This window comes from Musca domestica, unplaced genomic scaffold, assembly GCF_030504385.1.
Source record: "Musca domestica strain aabys unplaced genomic scaffold, Musca_domestica.polishedcontigs.V.1.1 32, whole genome shotgun sequence".
Taxonomy (NCBI): Eukaryota; Metazoa; Arthropoda; class Insecta; order Diptera; family Muscidae; genus Musca; species Musca domestica.
In genome coordinates, this window is record NW_026712311.1 from 3,944,456 (window position 1) to 3,959,645 (window position 15,190).

The following is a 15,190-nucleotide window of genomic DNA, read 5'->3' on the forward strand; positions in this document are numbered from 1 at the left end:
AGTGTTTTCGAAGGCGGTTTATTGTTACAATGCTTTTTGGACTCTTGAGAAAAATTGTTGCCTAATAATAATAAAATTCGGATTGTGCCCTTTTGTCTGGCCATCGTAAATTTGACACTAGACATATGAACAGTCTCAAACCTATCCTTCTAATGGATAATAGGTCCTCCCAATTTTTAATTTCTTGCAGAACTTTAGCGGACTTCCATATGCCTTTCGTAAATTTGATTTCGATCTTGCCTTTCCAATATCCTTCTTGAGGTTTAAAATTGCTCTTTTTCTCCCGCTTTTCAGCTGACTTGACTTGAATTAAAATTCCGTTAATTTTGGCTAAAACTAACAGTATATCTTTATTCTTCCTTTTTTTCATTAATATTTGTAATGGATATTGAATCGAGTTGTATACATAATAAATGATTTTTTTGTTTTTGCTCCAAAATGAAATGTATTCAAATTGAAATTAAGTAGTAAATGTGGCGTTCGGTGTGGCTGGGCAGCATTGTGGGCGCGCACAGTAAATACTGGATATGAATTCATGAAAAAAATGTTAATGTGACAATAATATTATAAATTGAAAATACAAAACATTTGATACACTTAGCCGTAGTAAAACTGATGACAATGGACTGGATTTTGCATTAGGTGAGTAGTAGTAGTAGACATACTTAAATTTACAATAATTTATAAATACAAATCAAATTCATAAATAAACAAAATGGACAAGTGACATGTTGGAGGGGGGTGTGGTGTGTTTATTCTTTTTTTGTTTCAAATTGGTAATATATGGAAATAAGATAAGTTTTCTTCTCTTTATTCGTATGAATCGTAGTAGTTGTATACTAAACTTTTTATAGCATTATAGTAAATGCATGGAGGTTCTGTTTTTTTTATATCAATATATGAAGATTGCTTTCATCGCGCAATGATTTCCGCTTAAGTCTTTCCCGGCACTAGTCATCGATAGTGTATTCCGGCAACTTGTCAAATTTCGCTTTGGTTCCTTCGTGGTCGGTGTCCACGAGCAGAACGGTATGCGAGTAACCCATGGTTACTTGAGGTATTTTCATGCTATCCATTTTCGGCACTTCCTTAGGAACTGTGGAAGACTTCTGGAACTCACCGATTCCCAGCTCACCATAGGTGGGAGAAGCGCCCCATGCAATGAGGGTATCATCGGCTGATATAACAATTGAGGTATTTGAGCAGCCAACGGCTGTGATATTCCAACCCGATAAATCTTGTACTGGTTTTGGATACATATTGGCTTCGCCAGTTTTCTTGTTTTGCCCAAATAAGAACAGAACACCCAACTCATTTACAATCAGACTGTAGGTGGCGCCACAATATACACTGCGACCACCACGACCTTGGATATCAAAGAATTTGATTAAACGTGGTACCATTTCATCCTTTGGCTCGGCATGGCCCAAACGTCCAAAGCCACCAAAGCCCCAGCTATAAACACGTTTTTTGGAATCAATGGCCACCTAAGAGAAAAAAGAAAAACCAATACAAAGTTACTTTAAATTGCCAAAATTATCAAAAGAAAAATCTTCCTTCTCACCGTATGATTATTTCCACAGGCAAAATCAACAATCTGCACATTATCCACTGGTGTAACATGGCCCTCCTTGCTCTTCTCAATATACAAAACTATCTTCTTGGGAGATGTTTCAAAATGGAATGACAATTTATTGGCATTTACAAAGTACTTGGCATCGGTGTTATGGCCCAACTGGCCATACTCTGGCAAGCCAAAGGTGTGTAAATTTCCCTTGATATCCAATATCACGGAAAATTCAGCGCCGCATCCAATACGTATAATGGGTGGACCACTATAATTGATTAGGGTCGGTGTGGCCACTGTTGGCGTTGTATTGCCAATGCCACACTGTCCCGACTTATTGTCGCCGCAAGCAAATACACGTCCCGTATCGGTAAGGAAAAGCGAATGATGACGTCCAACAGCGGCCTGAACTACATTTATGTTTTCCAATGCTGGGATAATAGTTGGCTTTTCGCACAATTTCGTGTCTGGTAAACCCAGCTGTCCCGAAGGATTACGACCAAATGCCATAGCTTTGCGATCCATATTAATGAGAATTGTATGGGCAGCCGAACAACTGCTGGCAATGAAACGATACTTGAAGAGAGAAAAACAAAACAGAAAATCGTTAGGGGACACCAGATACAAAGTTTTTAAATCTTAAAAATATTATACGTCGCTTATGGATAGTAATAGGTGTCTAAGATTAGAAGACCTCTTTTTAAAGGAATTCTGTGTGTAGAAGGCCTTCCATATGTCAGCCGAGGATAAAAATGGTTTTGTGTTGAAAAAGGCCTAAAAACTCTTCTATATGTAGAAGGGATAGCAAGGCCACTTCTATTGACCTTTTTAGCATCTATTCACAGGAATTTGAGTAGGACTTATGTGGAGAGACAAATTATTGAAAACAAATAAATTCCTCTTACCTTCTCATCCGTGAAACGATGAAAACTGTAGAGATTTGGACGAACTTTGACGACATTTTTGCGATCTCTTTTGCCGGTCAAATCCCAGGTAACCATACCGGCTATTAGCATTTGACCTGGAGTCTTTTCCATGGATGCTAGTAAATCATCCGGCAACTTTGATGGTGGATTCAGATCATCGTTCGGTATCAAAACTTCAACATGATTCGATGAAGACTGACCCTCAGCATCGGACTCATCACTTACTTCATCCTCATAGTCGGATTCTTTTTTCTTTGGACGTCTTTTGGTTGGTCCATTGCCATTACCACCAGCTTTACGTTTGGCCGACATTATGAGAAGATGAAAATGCTAAAGAAAAAACACAAAAAAAGAAAAGGGAAAATAAGTAAGAGGTAAAAAAAATATTTCTTAGGTTTCATTTACAAAAGCTACAATAGGGGAACATTTATACCAAGCCTATGCCTTCCCGCCGATCACATCTCCCGTACAAGGCTTGAAGGCAATATCAACACTATAAATTTCAAGTTTACAACTCGTATTATGCTCTCAAACAAACGTTCATTTTTCCTCCAAGTGGTACATAATTTCAACAATGCCAAAGAACCGCAAGACAATTTGTTTGTGTTTGTGCAATGGTTCGGCTCTTTGTAATAAAGTATAGCGTATGTTCTGGTCTGAACCAACCAACTGATGAATGGACGCACGCACGCAGAGTGCGGGGAGAACGTTTTTTGTGTAAGTGTAAGAACAAAATGAAGGATTTGCAACAGTGACCAGCGTGTAAAAAAGAAGCCGAGTAAATTAAACACGATTATTGGGATTAGGAAAAAAATATTTTGCAAGATATTCCTGCCGGATGTAGCTTGGGATACACCATGGAACAATTTTAAACCCTTGTTTGAAATCCAGCCTGTAGTTTTTTCTTTTCAGCAGAAATTTATGTAGCGTACCACCGCCGATAGACGCCAATGCAAAATAGCATTCATATTTTGCACAAACCACGATTCAATAACAAATCATTATATCAGTTTAATTAATTTCGTACGCTAAACACTTTTACTTACTTTTTGAATGGAAAATTTCTTCCTTAATGCTTTTGTTTGAAAACAAAAAACAAATGATGCGAAAATTCAAAGAACGAAACAAATAGACGCAAGCAGACGCACTCTCCCCTTCCGATGAATCGCGGCAATTCGTGCTGTTGTTTTTGTTGCGACGACCAATGCCAAAAACCTCACACAGGGCTGCATTTCATACACAGAGCTGTATTTTATAACAGTTTTTGGCTTCGCTTGTAATGCCTCACAAATTAGGGGTGTCAATGTATGTTGATAGTATGTTATTGTAATGTGTAAATGTATAACAAATGTGTCCATGAAATATTAGAATAGAATCTCGAGAGAGTAATGGCCCCGTTTGGCATGGATAAGAGTGGGGCTAGTTAAATAAATTTTTGAAAATATACCCAAAATGTATGAGTACTTCGGAAAGGCTTCGTACATATTGTACATAATATTAAAAGAAAAAATATTTTTAACCATTTTATCTTAACACCAATATAATTTAAAATTTGAATAAATATACTATTGCGAAATTTGTAGATTTGACAATCATATATTTGTGTATAATAGTAGGTTTACATATTACTCGTTATACGAAAACGCTGCTAATTGACTAATCACATTAACTTGGTGTTATTGGTCAATTATAACAGTTAACCTTAGAGAAGAATTGCATGTAAATGCACGGTAATTCGCATTTTCTGAGTTACCCAAAAGTGTTGAGCATGACCCATGGTAGAAAAATACAGGTAGATGCATCAACGCTTGGGAGCATTGATATGTCAAAAATTTTTAAATTTCTTTTCAAATATAAGTAGATTTTTATATGTTTTCTTATACGACAAAAATCGTGGGTTGTAAAGATATACATTTTTCAACAAATTTTACAAATTTAAATAATTTTTCATTCAACATTTTTAATTCCAAAATTGGTTTGACAGTTCATTGTCCCAGCAGCTGCGTCGATGCGTCTACCTATATTCTTCTACCATGGCATGACCCAATTATGAGGTTCCCCTGCCAAGCCAGCTGACTACCAAATGCAATGTCAAAATGCATTATTGTGACTGAAATCACAGAGCGAAAGATACATTTTTTTAAAAATTTAAAAGTCAAGCTTCAACATTTTTACGCTTTTTTTGATTTTATTGAATTAAAGCAAAAATTGTCGAAAATAGCATCAAATATTAGAATAAGTTTGGATTTGTTCGAATTGGTCACCTTTGGCACGAATTATGGCCTTCAAACGGCCAATGAAACCGTCGCACGCTGCCCGAATGTTGCTCTGCGGTATTTTGGCCCGTTTCGGGCGAAGCGCTTGCTTCCCAAGGCTTTAATACACCCTCCATTTATACTTATGCCACAATCGATTAATACGAGAGGAGAGCGACCATCGGCTGTTATGGGCGCCCACACCATCACCATGGCCGCCGCTTGAGTTCTGGTGGCCCACCGTGGCTTAAAAATGACAGCAGTCTGAAATTGGTTGCAATTGTTTCATCTCACCCTGTATATAGTATAGTGTTTGAGTAAAAAAATTGCTGGGAGCTCTTATGAGTATGCTAAAAATATTGTATACATTAAAATGATAAATTCTGACATCTGATATGTTAATAATAAGTATTTCTTACGACAGCCTTCCGAACCACAAATAGTCAAAGGAACACCTTTTACTATACAGTTACGATATTTAACAGGGGACTTTTAAGAATAACTTTCCAAAAAAAAAAATCACTTCGTATAGCATTTTTTTTATTTTGATTCTTACAAATCCTAATACTTAACAAGAAATAATTAAGAGCTAAAACATATCAATTGTTTGCTACATAACAGTAATTTAGAATAATATGTTAGATGACAATTTGACATGTTTAGAGAAACATAATTAAAAAAATATGTGTAAATAAAATAAATAGAAACTCATGTATTAGTAATGTTGAAAAATTGTAAATGGTATCTCCTTCACATTAACACCAATGCCAATATGCCTACTTTGTATGCTTTTAGTTTTAACTGCATTATTTGGAAGGGAACCAATAGCATGAAGGACCCTCCCATGGGAAGTAAAAAAACAGAATTTCATTAGCTTATTATTATGGTACAATATTATTTTTATAATTCAATCAATGGCCTCCGTTTGACCTCCCGTTGGGCTTGATACGCCAGCACATCCTTCATGACAAGCTGACGAAACTGTTCATGTATGTCTTCAAAGTTGATTGGTTTATTGTGATTTTGTAAATCAACTAGAGATGGTTTAAATACTGCAATAGATGCTATATTAGCATTGAGATGATGTTTATTGGCGGCCGGTTGTTGTTGTTGTTGTTGTTGTGGTTGACGTAGAGGTTGTATTGTTGTCTGTGTAGGAACATAAAACTCACTTCTGGCCGTACTTATTACACCAGGTGTAAAATTTGAGCTTGGCGGTATTCCTCTGGGCGGTGCAACTGGACTAGTTTCGTTACCTGCAAAAGGGAAATGTTTATAGCCTTTTCGTGGAAAGATACAACAGAAATATTCCCAGTAACAAAAATTCTCCATTTCTTTATTTTTCTTTTTTTTTTGGATTCGATTGCAACTAAAGCAATAACAAAGCCCAACACTTTAAGTGTATTGATGAGAAATGTACAATAGACTGGATTAAACCGTTATACCTAATATTAATCTCTCACGTTAATGAATGCATTTGTTTGTGTTTACCTCACACCAGTCTAAGAGCTGATAAAGCGTGCGTCGTGCTCTATTGAGATTGAGAAAAATAAATAAACATGAAATTCGATCATTTTACTAAGGGCAATGGGTAATCAACACAAAACCACAATTTGGTGGCGTATTTTTAAAAGTGCCTCAGGTGTGTCAATTTACATAAAAAATATGAATGAAAAAGTGTCGCTTTGTGTGTAACAAACTTTTGAATTTTGAGTTAAATTTAAAATTGAAATACATATTTGGAATGGTATTTTTCACTTTAATGTCGATGCATCATAACAGACCCTAAAATGGCATACAATTCACTACAGACAAATATACGTTCTTAATTTAAGTAGAACAAAAAAAATAAATAAAATTTATATGGTGTAATTTTTCTGTTAACGTTTCATAAAAATATTTTTATCAATTACATATCACACTTTCTATTGGTATTGAATGATGACAGATACCTCTTATCGTAAATATGTGTCTTCAACTCATTTATTGATAAAAAAAAAAGTTCAAATGAAGTTACGATCGGCAATGCCGAAATAGTCAGACAACTCTACATGAGAAAAATTTACAAAATATTATTAAAATGGAAGCTCATTGAATAATTTTAGCAAGATTAAAAAATGACACATTTCATCGACTTGGAAAATATCCATTCTTTCACATACCAGAACCGCAAGAATGTACAAGTTTTTACTACGATAACCGACTTTTCCTCTATGATAGCGGAACTAGCAGATTCTTGCAGGCCTATAATTGGGGTAAAACCATATTGCGATCTATTTGTCTGTTCCAGAACTGCAAGGATGTAAATGTTTTTAGTATGACAACAGATTTTCCCTTTATGATATCGAAGAAAATTGCAAAACTAGTAGATTCTTGCAGGTACTGGAACAGAGCATATGTTAGAAATTTATTTTCAAATTTATTAAATTTAATACTGAAATGTTTATGGTTGTACCTTTTCATGAAGACTATGTTCATATTTGAACGTATTTTTTCCAAGAGTTTGGGTACTCCAACCACTTTGCGGCTAAATTGTTGCAGATGTTGAACATGTTCTATACAAAACATAATTAGAGTAATGGAGTAACTATTTCAAAATGCGACAATATTTATTACGAGCCCTATCCTGATCTTTATATCTTGAAACAATATATCTAAATGTAGCAAACGGAATGACAAGTCTAATGTAACCTTCATCGTATAGTGTAGGGTCTAAAAAAATCAACATAGACAATCACTTAATTACAAATAATTGAAACTTACTCAATTGAGTGTTGCGTTGTGATGAAGAACCGAAATGACCATTTATAAATGGCATATTATTATCGTTGCCATTTGTACCGGGGATAGGAGGAGCCGGGCGATTAAATGGATTTGTTCGACGTGGTGGAGGTTTAGGTGTTAACGTTGCCGTAGAACTGGTCACAGTTTCCGTTGTAATTTCTATATGGAAATAGAATTTTCATGAATATTAAAAAATATACGTGACCAATGATGCTACTTACTATTACGAGAACCTTCAATTTCTTCCAGTTGTCTTTGCAATTCATCGACCATCAATTTTTTATACTCATAGCCGGCACAGGTTAATGCCTTCATCCAGGACTCCATACTTTCCTGTGATTCGGCCTGTAAGATATACGTACGATTTCCATTGAAGGCAATCTCGAACCAATATTGATCGCTTTCTTCGGACAATTCTACCAAAAAAAGAGAAAGAAACACCCACCACCAACAATTATGAGTAAGCACGCAATTGTTGTTTTATAAATAGTATATTTGACATTGTTTCGCAGCTTACCTATTGTGCAACCTTCAACAATTATTAGGCCCAATGGTTCCTTGTCGCCCTTTTTCTCAAAGTAGAAGAGTAAATTTCCCTTGAGGACAAAATATCTTCGCTGGAATGCCTTGTTGACCTCGCCTCTCTTGTAAAGGAAGCCTTCTTTGTCGTATGGTGGAGTTGAAGCAAAAACACACAGATTCTTTTCGTTGATTTTCATGGTGAAACTCAGCGTCTCTTTTTCAAATAACCAGCTACCATCAACTTCAAGGGATTTTATAAGGAATCGGACAGCAATAACATCACAATAAAAGTTTCCAATGTCAATTTAGGTAAAAATATGAAAACAGCTCCTTTCCAGAGGTGGTAAACAATCGATGGCGATAATATCGATACTTAATTTTAAAAAGATATCGAGATAGATATTTTAAAGGATATCGATCAAAACAAAAATAGTACTTATCAATGAAGACAAGTAGGAAAAGTAAGAGAAAATTGCAATTAAAAATTGTTTACAATTGAAATACTTCTGATACAGAGCAATTTATTCTCAAGAGAAAGAAAACTATAGAAAATTAACAGTGTGACAAATGGTGTGTACTCAACTTTAAGTCTAGGCATAAAAACAAACTTGAATATTAAGCGATAAAAAAAATCGATAAATGTTTATGACGCCGTTTAAATGATACAACAACGCCTCTGAATGAAACAAAAAAAAAAACGAAGATTTAAATGACAAACTTGCGGTTACATGAATCAACAAGTTGTTATATTTAGATATACGTTTATAAATCAGTGATAACAAACTAAAAATTACATGAAATGTTTTATAAATTGCGTTAAGATTTCAGTATTGAACATATTCTTACAATATAAGTGTGCTTCTATAAAAGTTTGCGCTAACCATGAGATATTCACTATTAATTTTGGTCGTTCTTTTATCTGTGGAGCTTAATCGAGCCGGTAAAATTGCATGTTTTTAAATCTTAAAATATATTTAAGCGTAAAACTGAAAATATAAGTGACATCGTGATATAGACACTCTGTATGACACGCAATAATACGAATATTTAAGTGTGAATTATATTAATTTGAATAAATATGAGCAGTGTTTGTTTTATTCTAAGGTCATTTTCAGATTTTATAAATGCTCTGTTACAGATCCTGTAAGAATCTACTAGTTTTGTCGTTTTGTGATATCATGAAGATGGTGGGATTTATTGTAGTAAAAACTTTAATAGTACGTTTATATATATGAGGGTTAACCCACTGGGTTTGGATTTAAATTGTCATATCCATTATTTTTACTTCAAATAAATCCTCTCAAAGTAGGTTAACCCTACAAAAAGTTCTAACGTAAACATGGCATAACATTCTTGTAGTTCTGGAACAGACCGATTGAAAAACATGGCGGGTTCTAGAACAGAGCAGTATATAGTTAATTAGATATTTATTCTCTGAAATATTCTAAATAAAAAAAATCGGACAAGTGTGTATGTGGTAGTAAATATAGTTCTAATTCAAGCCTATCTGTCTCTTATTTAATTTGTTTATTTAGAAATAGCAGATATTCTTGCAAGTGGCATATTCGGTCCCAAGAAAGCCGACCTAATATCATGCTATAGCTGTTACAATATATCAGATGTGGGATGCAACGATGTCTATCCCAATAGCACGGATTTAATACAAACATGCGAAGAAGGAACCAAAGGATGCCTAAAAAGGCTATATTTCGATGGTAATATAAAGAATTATATGGTGTGTGGTTATTCTAAAAACTGTTTGTTATATTACAGGTAAAGATACAGTATTGTCACGCATGTGTTATAAGGGCCCTACGAAACTTATCAACGACTATAAATGCACGGGCCTTCAATACAATTATGCCATTCAAAAATGTTACATATGTTCCGGTAACTTGTGTAATGGCAGTAACTCAATGTTTGCCAATCGTAGTTTCGTTTATGGGATCTTTTTAGTATTTTGTACATTATTGTGTCAATTTCTTTAATAATTTGCCAATCCTAATTTGGTTTATGGGATAGTTTTAGTATTTTGTATATTACTGAGTTAATTTTTATAATAATTATCAGATGCATAATATTGTCACACAATTTTGTTGGCAATTATTGAATAAGACCAAAATTGTTTTAACCCAATTTTATATTTAATTTCTCAACTACATTGCTAATATCTACAATAAATACGTTTTTTACTTAGAACACCCCAATATATGTTGCTATACTGTATTGTAATCGCTATCTAACTTGAAGTAATTGCTATATGTGTACTCTTGCGGTTAGGTGAGTAAACTTTTTCTGTTATTTTTAGAAAATCATTTAGGGGATTGGATGATTAACAATATCGGCATTTACAAGAATCTATTATTTTATTATGGAATTGAAATTTGAAATCGTTTTTTGTGGAAATTCCAACTCTGTTATGTGTGCATATGCTCGGCATACGATTAGGCCATCCGACTGTCACAGAGACTCCCAGGGCTAGGGATCTCAACCCGCCAATCGAATCCAACACACTAACATTGAAAGGGGACTTTACTACAATTGCTCTACTCTACGATATACAAAATAGGAGTCATCATACAGGGATCTCGGTGGATCGATCCCACACTCGCCCACCCTACCTGGATCCAGTATTTCCATTTCTTGCGTTTCTCTGAATCCCCTTGAGCCACACGCTTCGAATCACACACTTACTTCATACCACCTTCCCCCCAAGCTATACAAACTTAGCAACACATATTAGTATCTACTGTTTACAAAAGAATCCTTTTTAATTTTATTAAAAAAAAATAAGTTAGCTTTAAATATTTTCTTAATTTTTTTCTCTACTATTTTTTTTCTTACATTAAAATTGACAAACTGTATGGTATAAAAAAAAACAAATTAAGAATAATACCGGGCTTTCTTAAATCTATGGCTTTAATTACTCGGTAGAAACCAATATATTATCCTTTGCCTTGCTTTTCCCGCGCAATATTCCGCGTCTATACGAAATTACTAGCCACCTAAAAGAGCTCTCTTAACCGGCCTAATTGCCGCTAAAATTCCACGGCCTAAACTATCAGATCGAATCACAAGGACTCAAGATAATTTTACTGTAACACCTCCTAGCCTTTGAAAATAAACGCGGTATTTTTCCCTTACAAACTGATTATTACTTAAATCCTAAGAACTATAACCTATCTTATTACTAAATCTTTATACTGAATATTATATTTTTTTTTTCTCGAAATTTATGATTATTAACTCTTTTTTTTTTCTTTTCTTTTAGTTCCAAAAAAGGAGACAGCAAATTTTATGGACGTCACATATATATAAATATATATAGGACAACACAACGGTAAGACACCTTTTACCTGAGCAGTGATTTATAACGTTATTGATTAATTCTTCTTATCTCTTCTTCCAGTTTACGCTTCTTTCCGGAGGAAACAGATTTTGAACGCCAGGCAAACCCTCAAATGAAGCTGGACTTGTTGACTGGTCCTTTTACAATGCCGGCGTTCTGGGCGGGATCAATAACAGGCACAGCAAAAAGCTCAAAGTTGCAGCTGGCCAGTTTACAATTCAAATCTCCACACCCTCAATGTAACTTTTTTTGGCTTTTTTTTTCCTGTGGACAACTTGCCACTACCTTGCGTTACCAAAAAGAAAAGGCAATTTCCCGCCGTTGTGCTGACCAAAACCGGACAATTTTCAGTGCTTCCAAAAAAGCTTGATACACCACCGGAATATTCCTGTTGGAGCAACACACATCACATATAACAACACATTACTCAACAAACCACTGTTACAAACTACTTACACAATAAAAAAAATTGCAACACACAAATTAAATTTTTCCACTTCTGCACTGCTCTCTAGCTAAGTTTCACCGGTAACGTCTTATTCTTAACTTTGGCTTTTCTTATGCTCGCAGCCTTTTATACCCCTCTTCTCAGTGAATCCCGCCAGACGCTCATTTTCCACGAAACACCATTTTCCTGAGCCATTTTCAATTTTCATTCCTTTTTCTTTTCAACTGTCAATAGCCATTTTTTTATTCTATTGTGAATTCTCATTTCAGCTCACCCCGGAGTAGTAGTAGGTTCCCACCTACTCGGCAATCAGAGGGCTGCCTAGTCACTTCTTAGCCTGAGTCACCCTGTCATTCACTACCTTTATAATACTCTTTAACTCAACCCTGTTCGAGCCTAATTTCGTACGTAGCGAACCCTAACAAACCATTTCCGGCATTTTGATCCCATCGCCACCCAGACTACACACCCCGCAGAAATTACAAGCAAATTGAAATCTCGAAGCATCCTCACCATCCTCACTAAAAACCCAGGAAAACTGAGCAGATCCATTTGAGGACCAATTATGGGATGCACTACCAACAGAATTGGGATAATTTCTGCGGTGGTTGTGGACAGGTTTTGCCAAAAAACACGGCCCCATATATTTGTTGCCTTATTGCGCCGCATGTGAACGGCCTGCAACAAAACTTCAACTTCGGCCAGAAAATCGAGGACGGAGGTGATGTGCAGGGCCGCATAACTCATTTACGTGGGGACTTCCCACTCCCTGAAGGTCTCATGCCGGGCATAAGCTCCGAACAGCAGGCTGGTCTAAGCCCTCCCCCTCATGCTGGTAAGTATCCCCCATCGAAATAGAGCCACATAAATTAATTTATTTTTCTAATCTGTCCATCAGATCTGTGAAACATGTCTTGCTGGTTCGCCTGATAATTCTCGATCCGACACCCTGAAAATATCGTGTCACTACCAAACATCGATCGAGTTCCCCTATAGCAGGTCAACATTTGGGAAGATCAAAAACGCTCATAAATTTTAAAATACGCATTCATTCATTTATAAAATCCCGCATTCAGTATTTCTACTAAGACAAGCTCAGAGGAACGGATGGGATTTATCGGCCCACTCCTTTGGGACCTTCACTACAAAAAGGTAAACATCCGGAACAACCCAATAATTCTATCAACCTAAGATCTTGTGTGGAGTTGGAATATATTTGTCCTCTCCGGCGGATCTACACTGGTAATACCCACCAGCTCTCAATGAAAAATTCTCCGATTCCATCAAAATTTCACACATTCTTCTTGGTTATGGATATAATCTTCAAAGTTGGAATCTATACGTACTTTGATACACAAATAATTTGATCAAATTATTGAAATCATGGTACAATAAAAAGGTAAGGTAGAGCTAAAAGCTGATTACAATTTTTTTTTCCAAGTGTGCCCGACTTCTGTCATTATTGTGTATTATTTGTTTTGAAAATAAAAAAAAATATTTTCAAGGTCAATGTTTGGAAAAACGAACACTGCGTGGCCGGCGTTCAAAATATTACCCTGTTTTGTCCTGGAATTGAAGGATTAAACAGTTTTGATCACATTTTTTGAAAAAAAATCCGTGCGTTCAATAACGCATTCAAAAAATAACAATTATCAAAACATTTTGTCGCATACAATTTTGAAGTATTTTGACAGAAAGCGGGCATAGCCCTAGCAATGTATTGCGGTACTTTTTTGTTTGTTTTGAACATTTAATAACTTTCATTCCTTAATAGGTGGTGAAACATTTTGCATGCGGAAATATTTGTGCCTATGCCTGTCTTGTCGTCGTGGTTGCCGAAGAACGGATTTTGTATGCGGTATATGCTGATGTGATTGATAGGTAAACAAATACCATAATCGTGGTGTCTACGTGATTGTCTGGTAGAATGTAGTTTTATGTATGTTCGCTTTTTATGTATGGGAATCTTTCATTAATTTATGCCGGAATAAACCAGATTGTGCTATTTTTATCGCCACCGGGGGTGTTTAAGTACATTTTTTTTAAATTTATATGTCGCGTAGAATATTTTGTAAAAGAAATTAGACAGCTGTGATAAACGCGAAACTAGAGTCTGATTAACTTGAATTACCCAATTAGGGGAACAGATCAGCTGATATTTTTGAACCTTAATACGAATGAATTCAGTACGAAGGTGATTTTACTATCGTATTTAGTTTCCTCAGACACATTTTCTATGTTTTGTTTTGATTCATTCGATTTTGAATTAAACCATAACCATGATAAATGTGATATAGAATTGGTAACAAATGTGAAATAGTTTTTGAGAGTTATTTTAGAATTCTTTTTATAAAAATTGAATTGGGAAAGGGGATTGAAAAGACTTTCTTTTCCACTTATCTTTTAAGATCTTTTGCATGACAGATTCCAATCGCCTTTCCATTTAGATCTTCGAGAGAATACATATTATTTCCTATGGGCTTTACTATACGACACTTCGTAAATTTCCGGGCAAACTTAGCATTAAAATTTTTCCCAAAATCGCTAAGAACATAGTTTCTTTTATATACCTCTTGACCCGGAGAGAAAATAATCGTACGAGCCCTTGCGTTATACCTTTTTGCGCTTTGTTGATAAGCCTGATGCATATTCTGTCTAATTTTATTTCGGATTAGTTCCATCTTGTCGTTACGATCTAAATGTATAATTTCATGGTCCGCCAATGAGTGGAGCTTCCGAGCTAATTTATAATCTGAACCATGGGTATACATACTATGACCAAACAGCGCGAAAAATGGCGTTACACCAGTTGCAGTATGAATCGATGTTCTTAAGGCGCACTCTATGTCTGTTAGATACAGGTCCCAATCTCTGTGGTCATTTTCTAGATATGCCCTAATCGCCGCCAATACTGATTGATTGACTCTCTCAGATGCATTAGACTGCGGAGCATATGGAGCTGTTTGGATATGATTGATTCCATATGTTTCAATCATGTCTTTGAAAGTTTTAGATACGAACTGTGCCCCATTGTCGGAATGTATCGTCTCGGGTACGCCAAACTTACGAAATATATCCTCAACCATAAATTTTACCACATTGGAAGCTGTTGCCTCTTTCATTGCCTTAAGAAATGTAAATTTGCTAAAGTGGTCCACCACTATAAATATAAAGGCGTTGCCACTTTTAGACCGGGGGTATTTCCCGAGGAAGTCAACGTAGAGTTTCTGGAAGGGAAGATTTGTCACGACTTCATTTCCGATCTGAGGCTGAGTATTTTCATTGGTAGGCTTTGTCTCTTTGCAAACAGTACATTTAGACACATATTGCCTAACCTGG

At 35.5% G+C, this 15,190-nt stretch overlaps 3 protein-coding genes and 1 long non-coding RNA gene across 6 annotated transcripts; 2 read left to right on the plus strand and 2 right to left on the minus strand.

Annotated features, from left to right (window-relative positions):
- Positions 1-324: 324 nt before the first annotated feature.
- On the minus strand, positions 325-3,699 carry LOC101898066 (protein RCC2 homolog). The gene is made up of 4 exons (XM_005177772.4): positions 3,540-3,699; positions 2,473-2,823; positions 1,565-2,143; positions 325-1,487 (listed from the first exon to the last, which is right to left on the minus strand). The coding sequence occupies exons 2-4, from the start codon at positions 2,803-2,805 to the stop codon at positions 951-953; spliced, it is 1,449 nt and encodes a 482-aa protein (XP_005177829.1). The 5' UTR covers positions 2,806-2,823; positions 3,540-3,699; the 3' UTR covers positions 325-950.
- A 1,568-nt stretch (positions 3,700-5,267) lies between these two features.
- Positions 5,268-8,409, minus strand: LOC101898245 (sesquipedalian-1). The gene is made up of 4 exons (XM_005177773.4): positions 8,050-8,409; positions 7,754-7,948; positions 7,512-7,691; positions 5,268-6,004 (listed from the first exon to the last, which is right to left on the minus strand). The coding sequence occupies exons 1-4, from the start codon at positions 8,249-8,251 to the stop codon at positions 5,649-5,651; spliced, it is 933 nt and encodes a 310-aa protein (XP_005177830.2). The 5' UTR covers positions 8,252-8,409; the 3' UTR covers positions 5,268-5,648.
- A 425-nt stretch (positions 8,410-8,834) lies between these two features.
- LOC105261462 (uncharacterized) lies at positions 8,835-10,818 on the plus strand. Its single transcript, XM_011291868.3, has 3 exons — positions 8,835-8,994; positions 9,590-9,769; positions 9,828-10,818. Exons 1-3 carry the CDS (start codon positions 8,937-8,939, stop codon positions 10,040-10,042), a joined length of 453 nt encoding a protein of 150 aa, XP_011290170.2. The 5' UTR covers positions 8,835-8,936; the 3' UTR covers positions 10,043-10,818.
- A 1,151-nt stretch (positions 10,819-11,969) lies between these two features.
- Positions 11,970-13,868, plus strand: LOC131803672 (uncharacterized). 3 transcript variants are annotated; one of them, XR_009342716.1, is made up of 3 exons: positions 11,970-12,686; positions 12,750-13,255; positions 13,626-13,868. It is a non-coding gene; the product is annotated as an uncharacterized LOC131803672 (long non-coding RNA). The 3 variants fall into 3 exon arrangements; XR_009342715.1 differs by having other exon boundaries at positions 12,750-13,250; XR_009342717.1 differs by having other exon boundaries at positions 11,980-12,686; positions 12,750-13,003.
- The last annotated feature ends 1,322 nt before the right edge of the window (positions 13,869-15,190 follow it).

Coding starts and splice junctions, on each gene's coding strand:
- LOC105261462 (XM_011291868.3), top strand. CDS start 8,937: ATGAGATATTCACTATTAATTTTGGTCGTTCTTTTATCTGTGGAGCTT. Junction 8,995..9,589: donor TGTGGAGCTTAATCGAGCCG/GTAAAATTGCAT, acceptor TTGTTTATTTAG/AAATAGCAGATATTCTTGCA. Junction 9,770..9,827: donor AAAAAGGCTATATTTCGATG/GTAATATAAAGA, acceptor GTTATATTACAG/GTAAAGATACAGTATTGTCA.
- LOC101898245 (XM_005177773.4), bottom strand. CDS start 8,251: ATGAAAATCAACGAAAAGAATCTGTGTGTTTTTGCTTCAACTCCACCA. Junction 7,949..8,049: donor TGTTGAAGGTTGCACAATAG/GTAAGCTGCGAA, acceptor TTTTTTTGGTAG/AATTGTCCGAAGAAAGCGAT. Junction 7,692..7,753: donor AATTGAAGGTTCTCGTAATA/GTAAGTAGCATC, acceptor ATTTCCATATAG/AAATTACAACGGAAACTGTG.
- LOC101898066 (XM_005177772.4), bottom strand. CDS start 2,805: ATGTCGGCCAAACGTAAAGCTGGTGGTAATGGCAATGGACCAACCAAA. Junction 2,144..2,472: donor ATCGTTTCACGGATGAGAAG/GTAAGAGGAATT, acceptor TCTCTCTTCAAG/TATCGTTTCATTGCCAGCAG. Junction 1,488..1,564: donor CCTGTGGAAATAATCATACG/GTGAGAAGGAAG, acceptor TTTTTCTCTTAG/GTGGCCATTGATTCCAAAAA.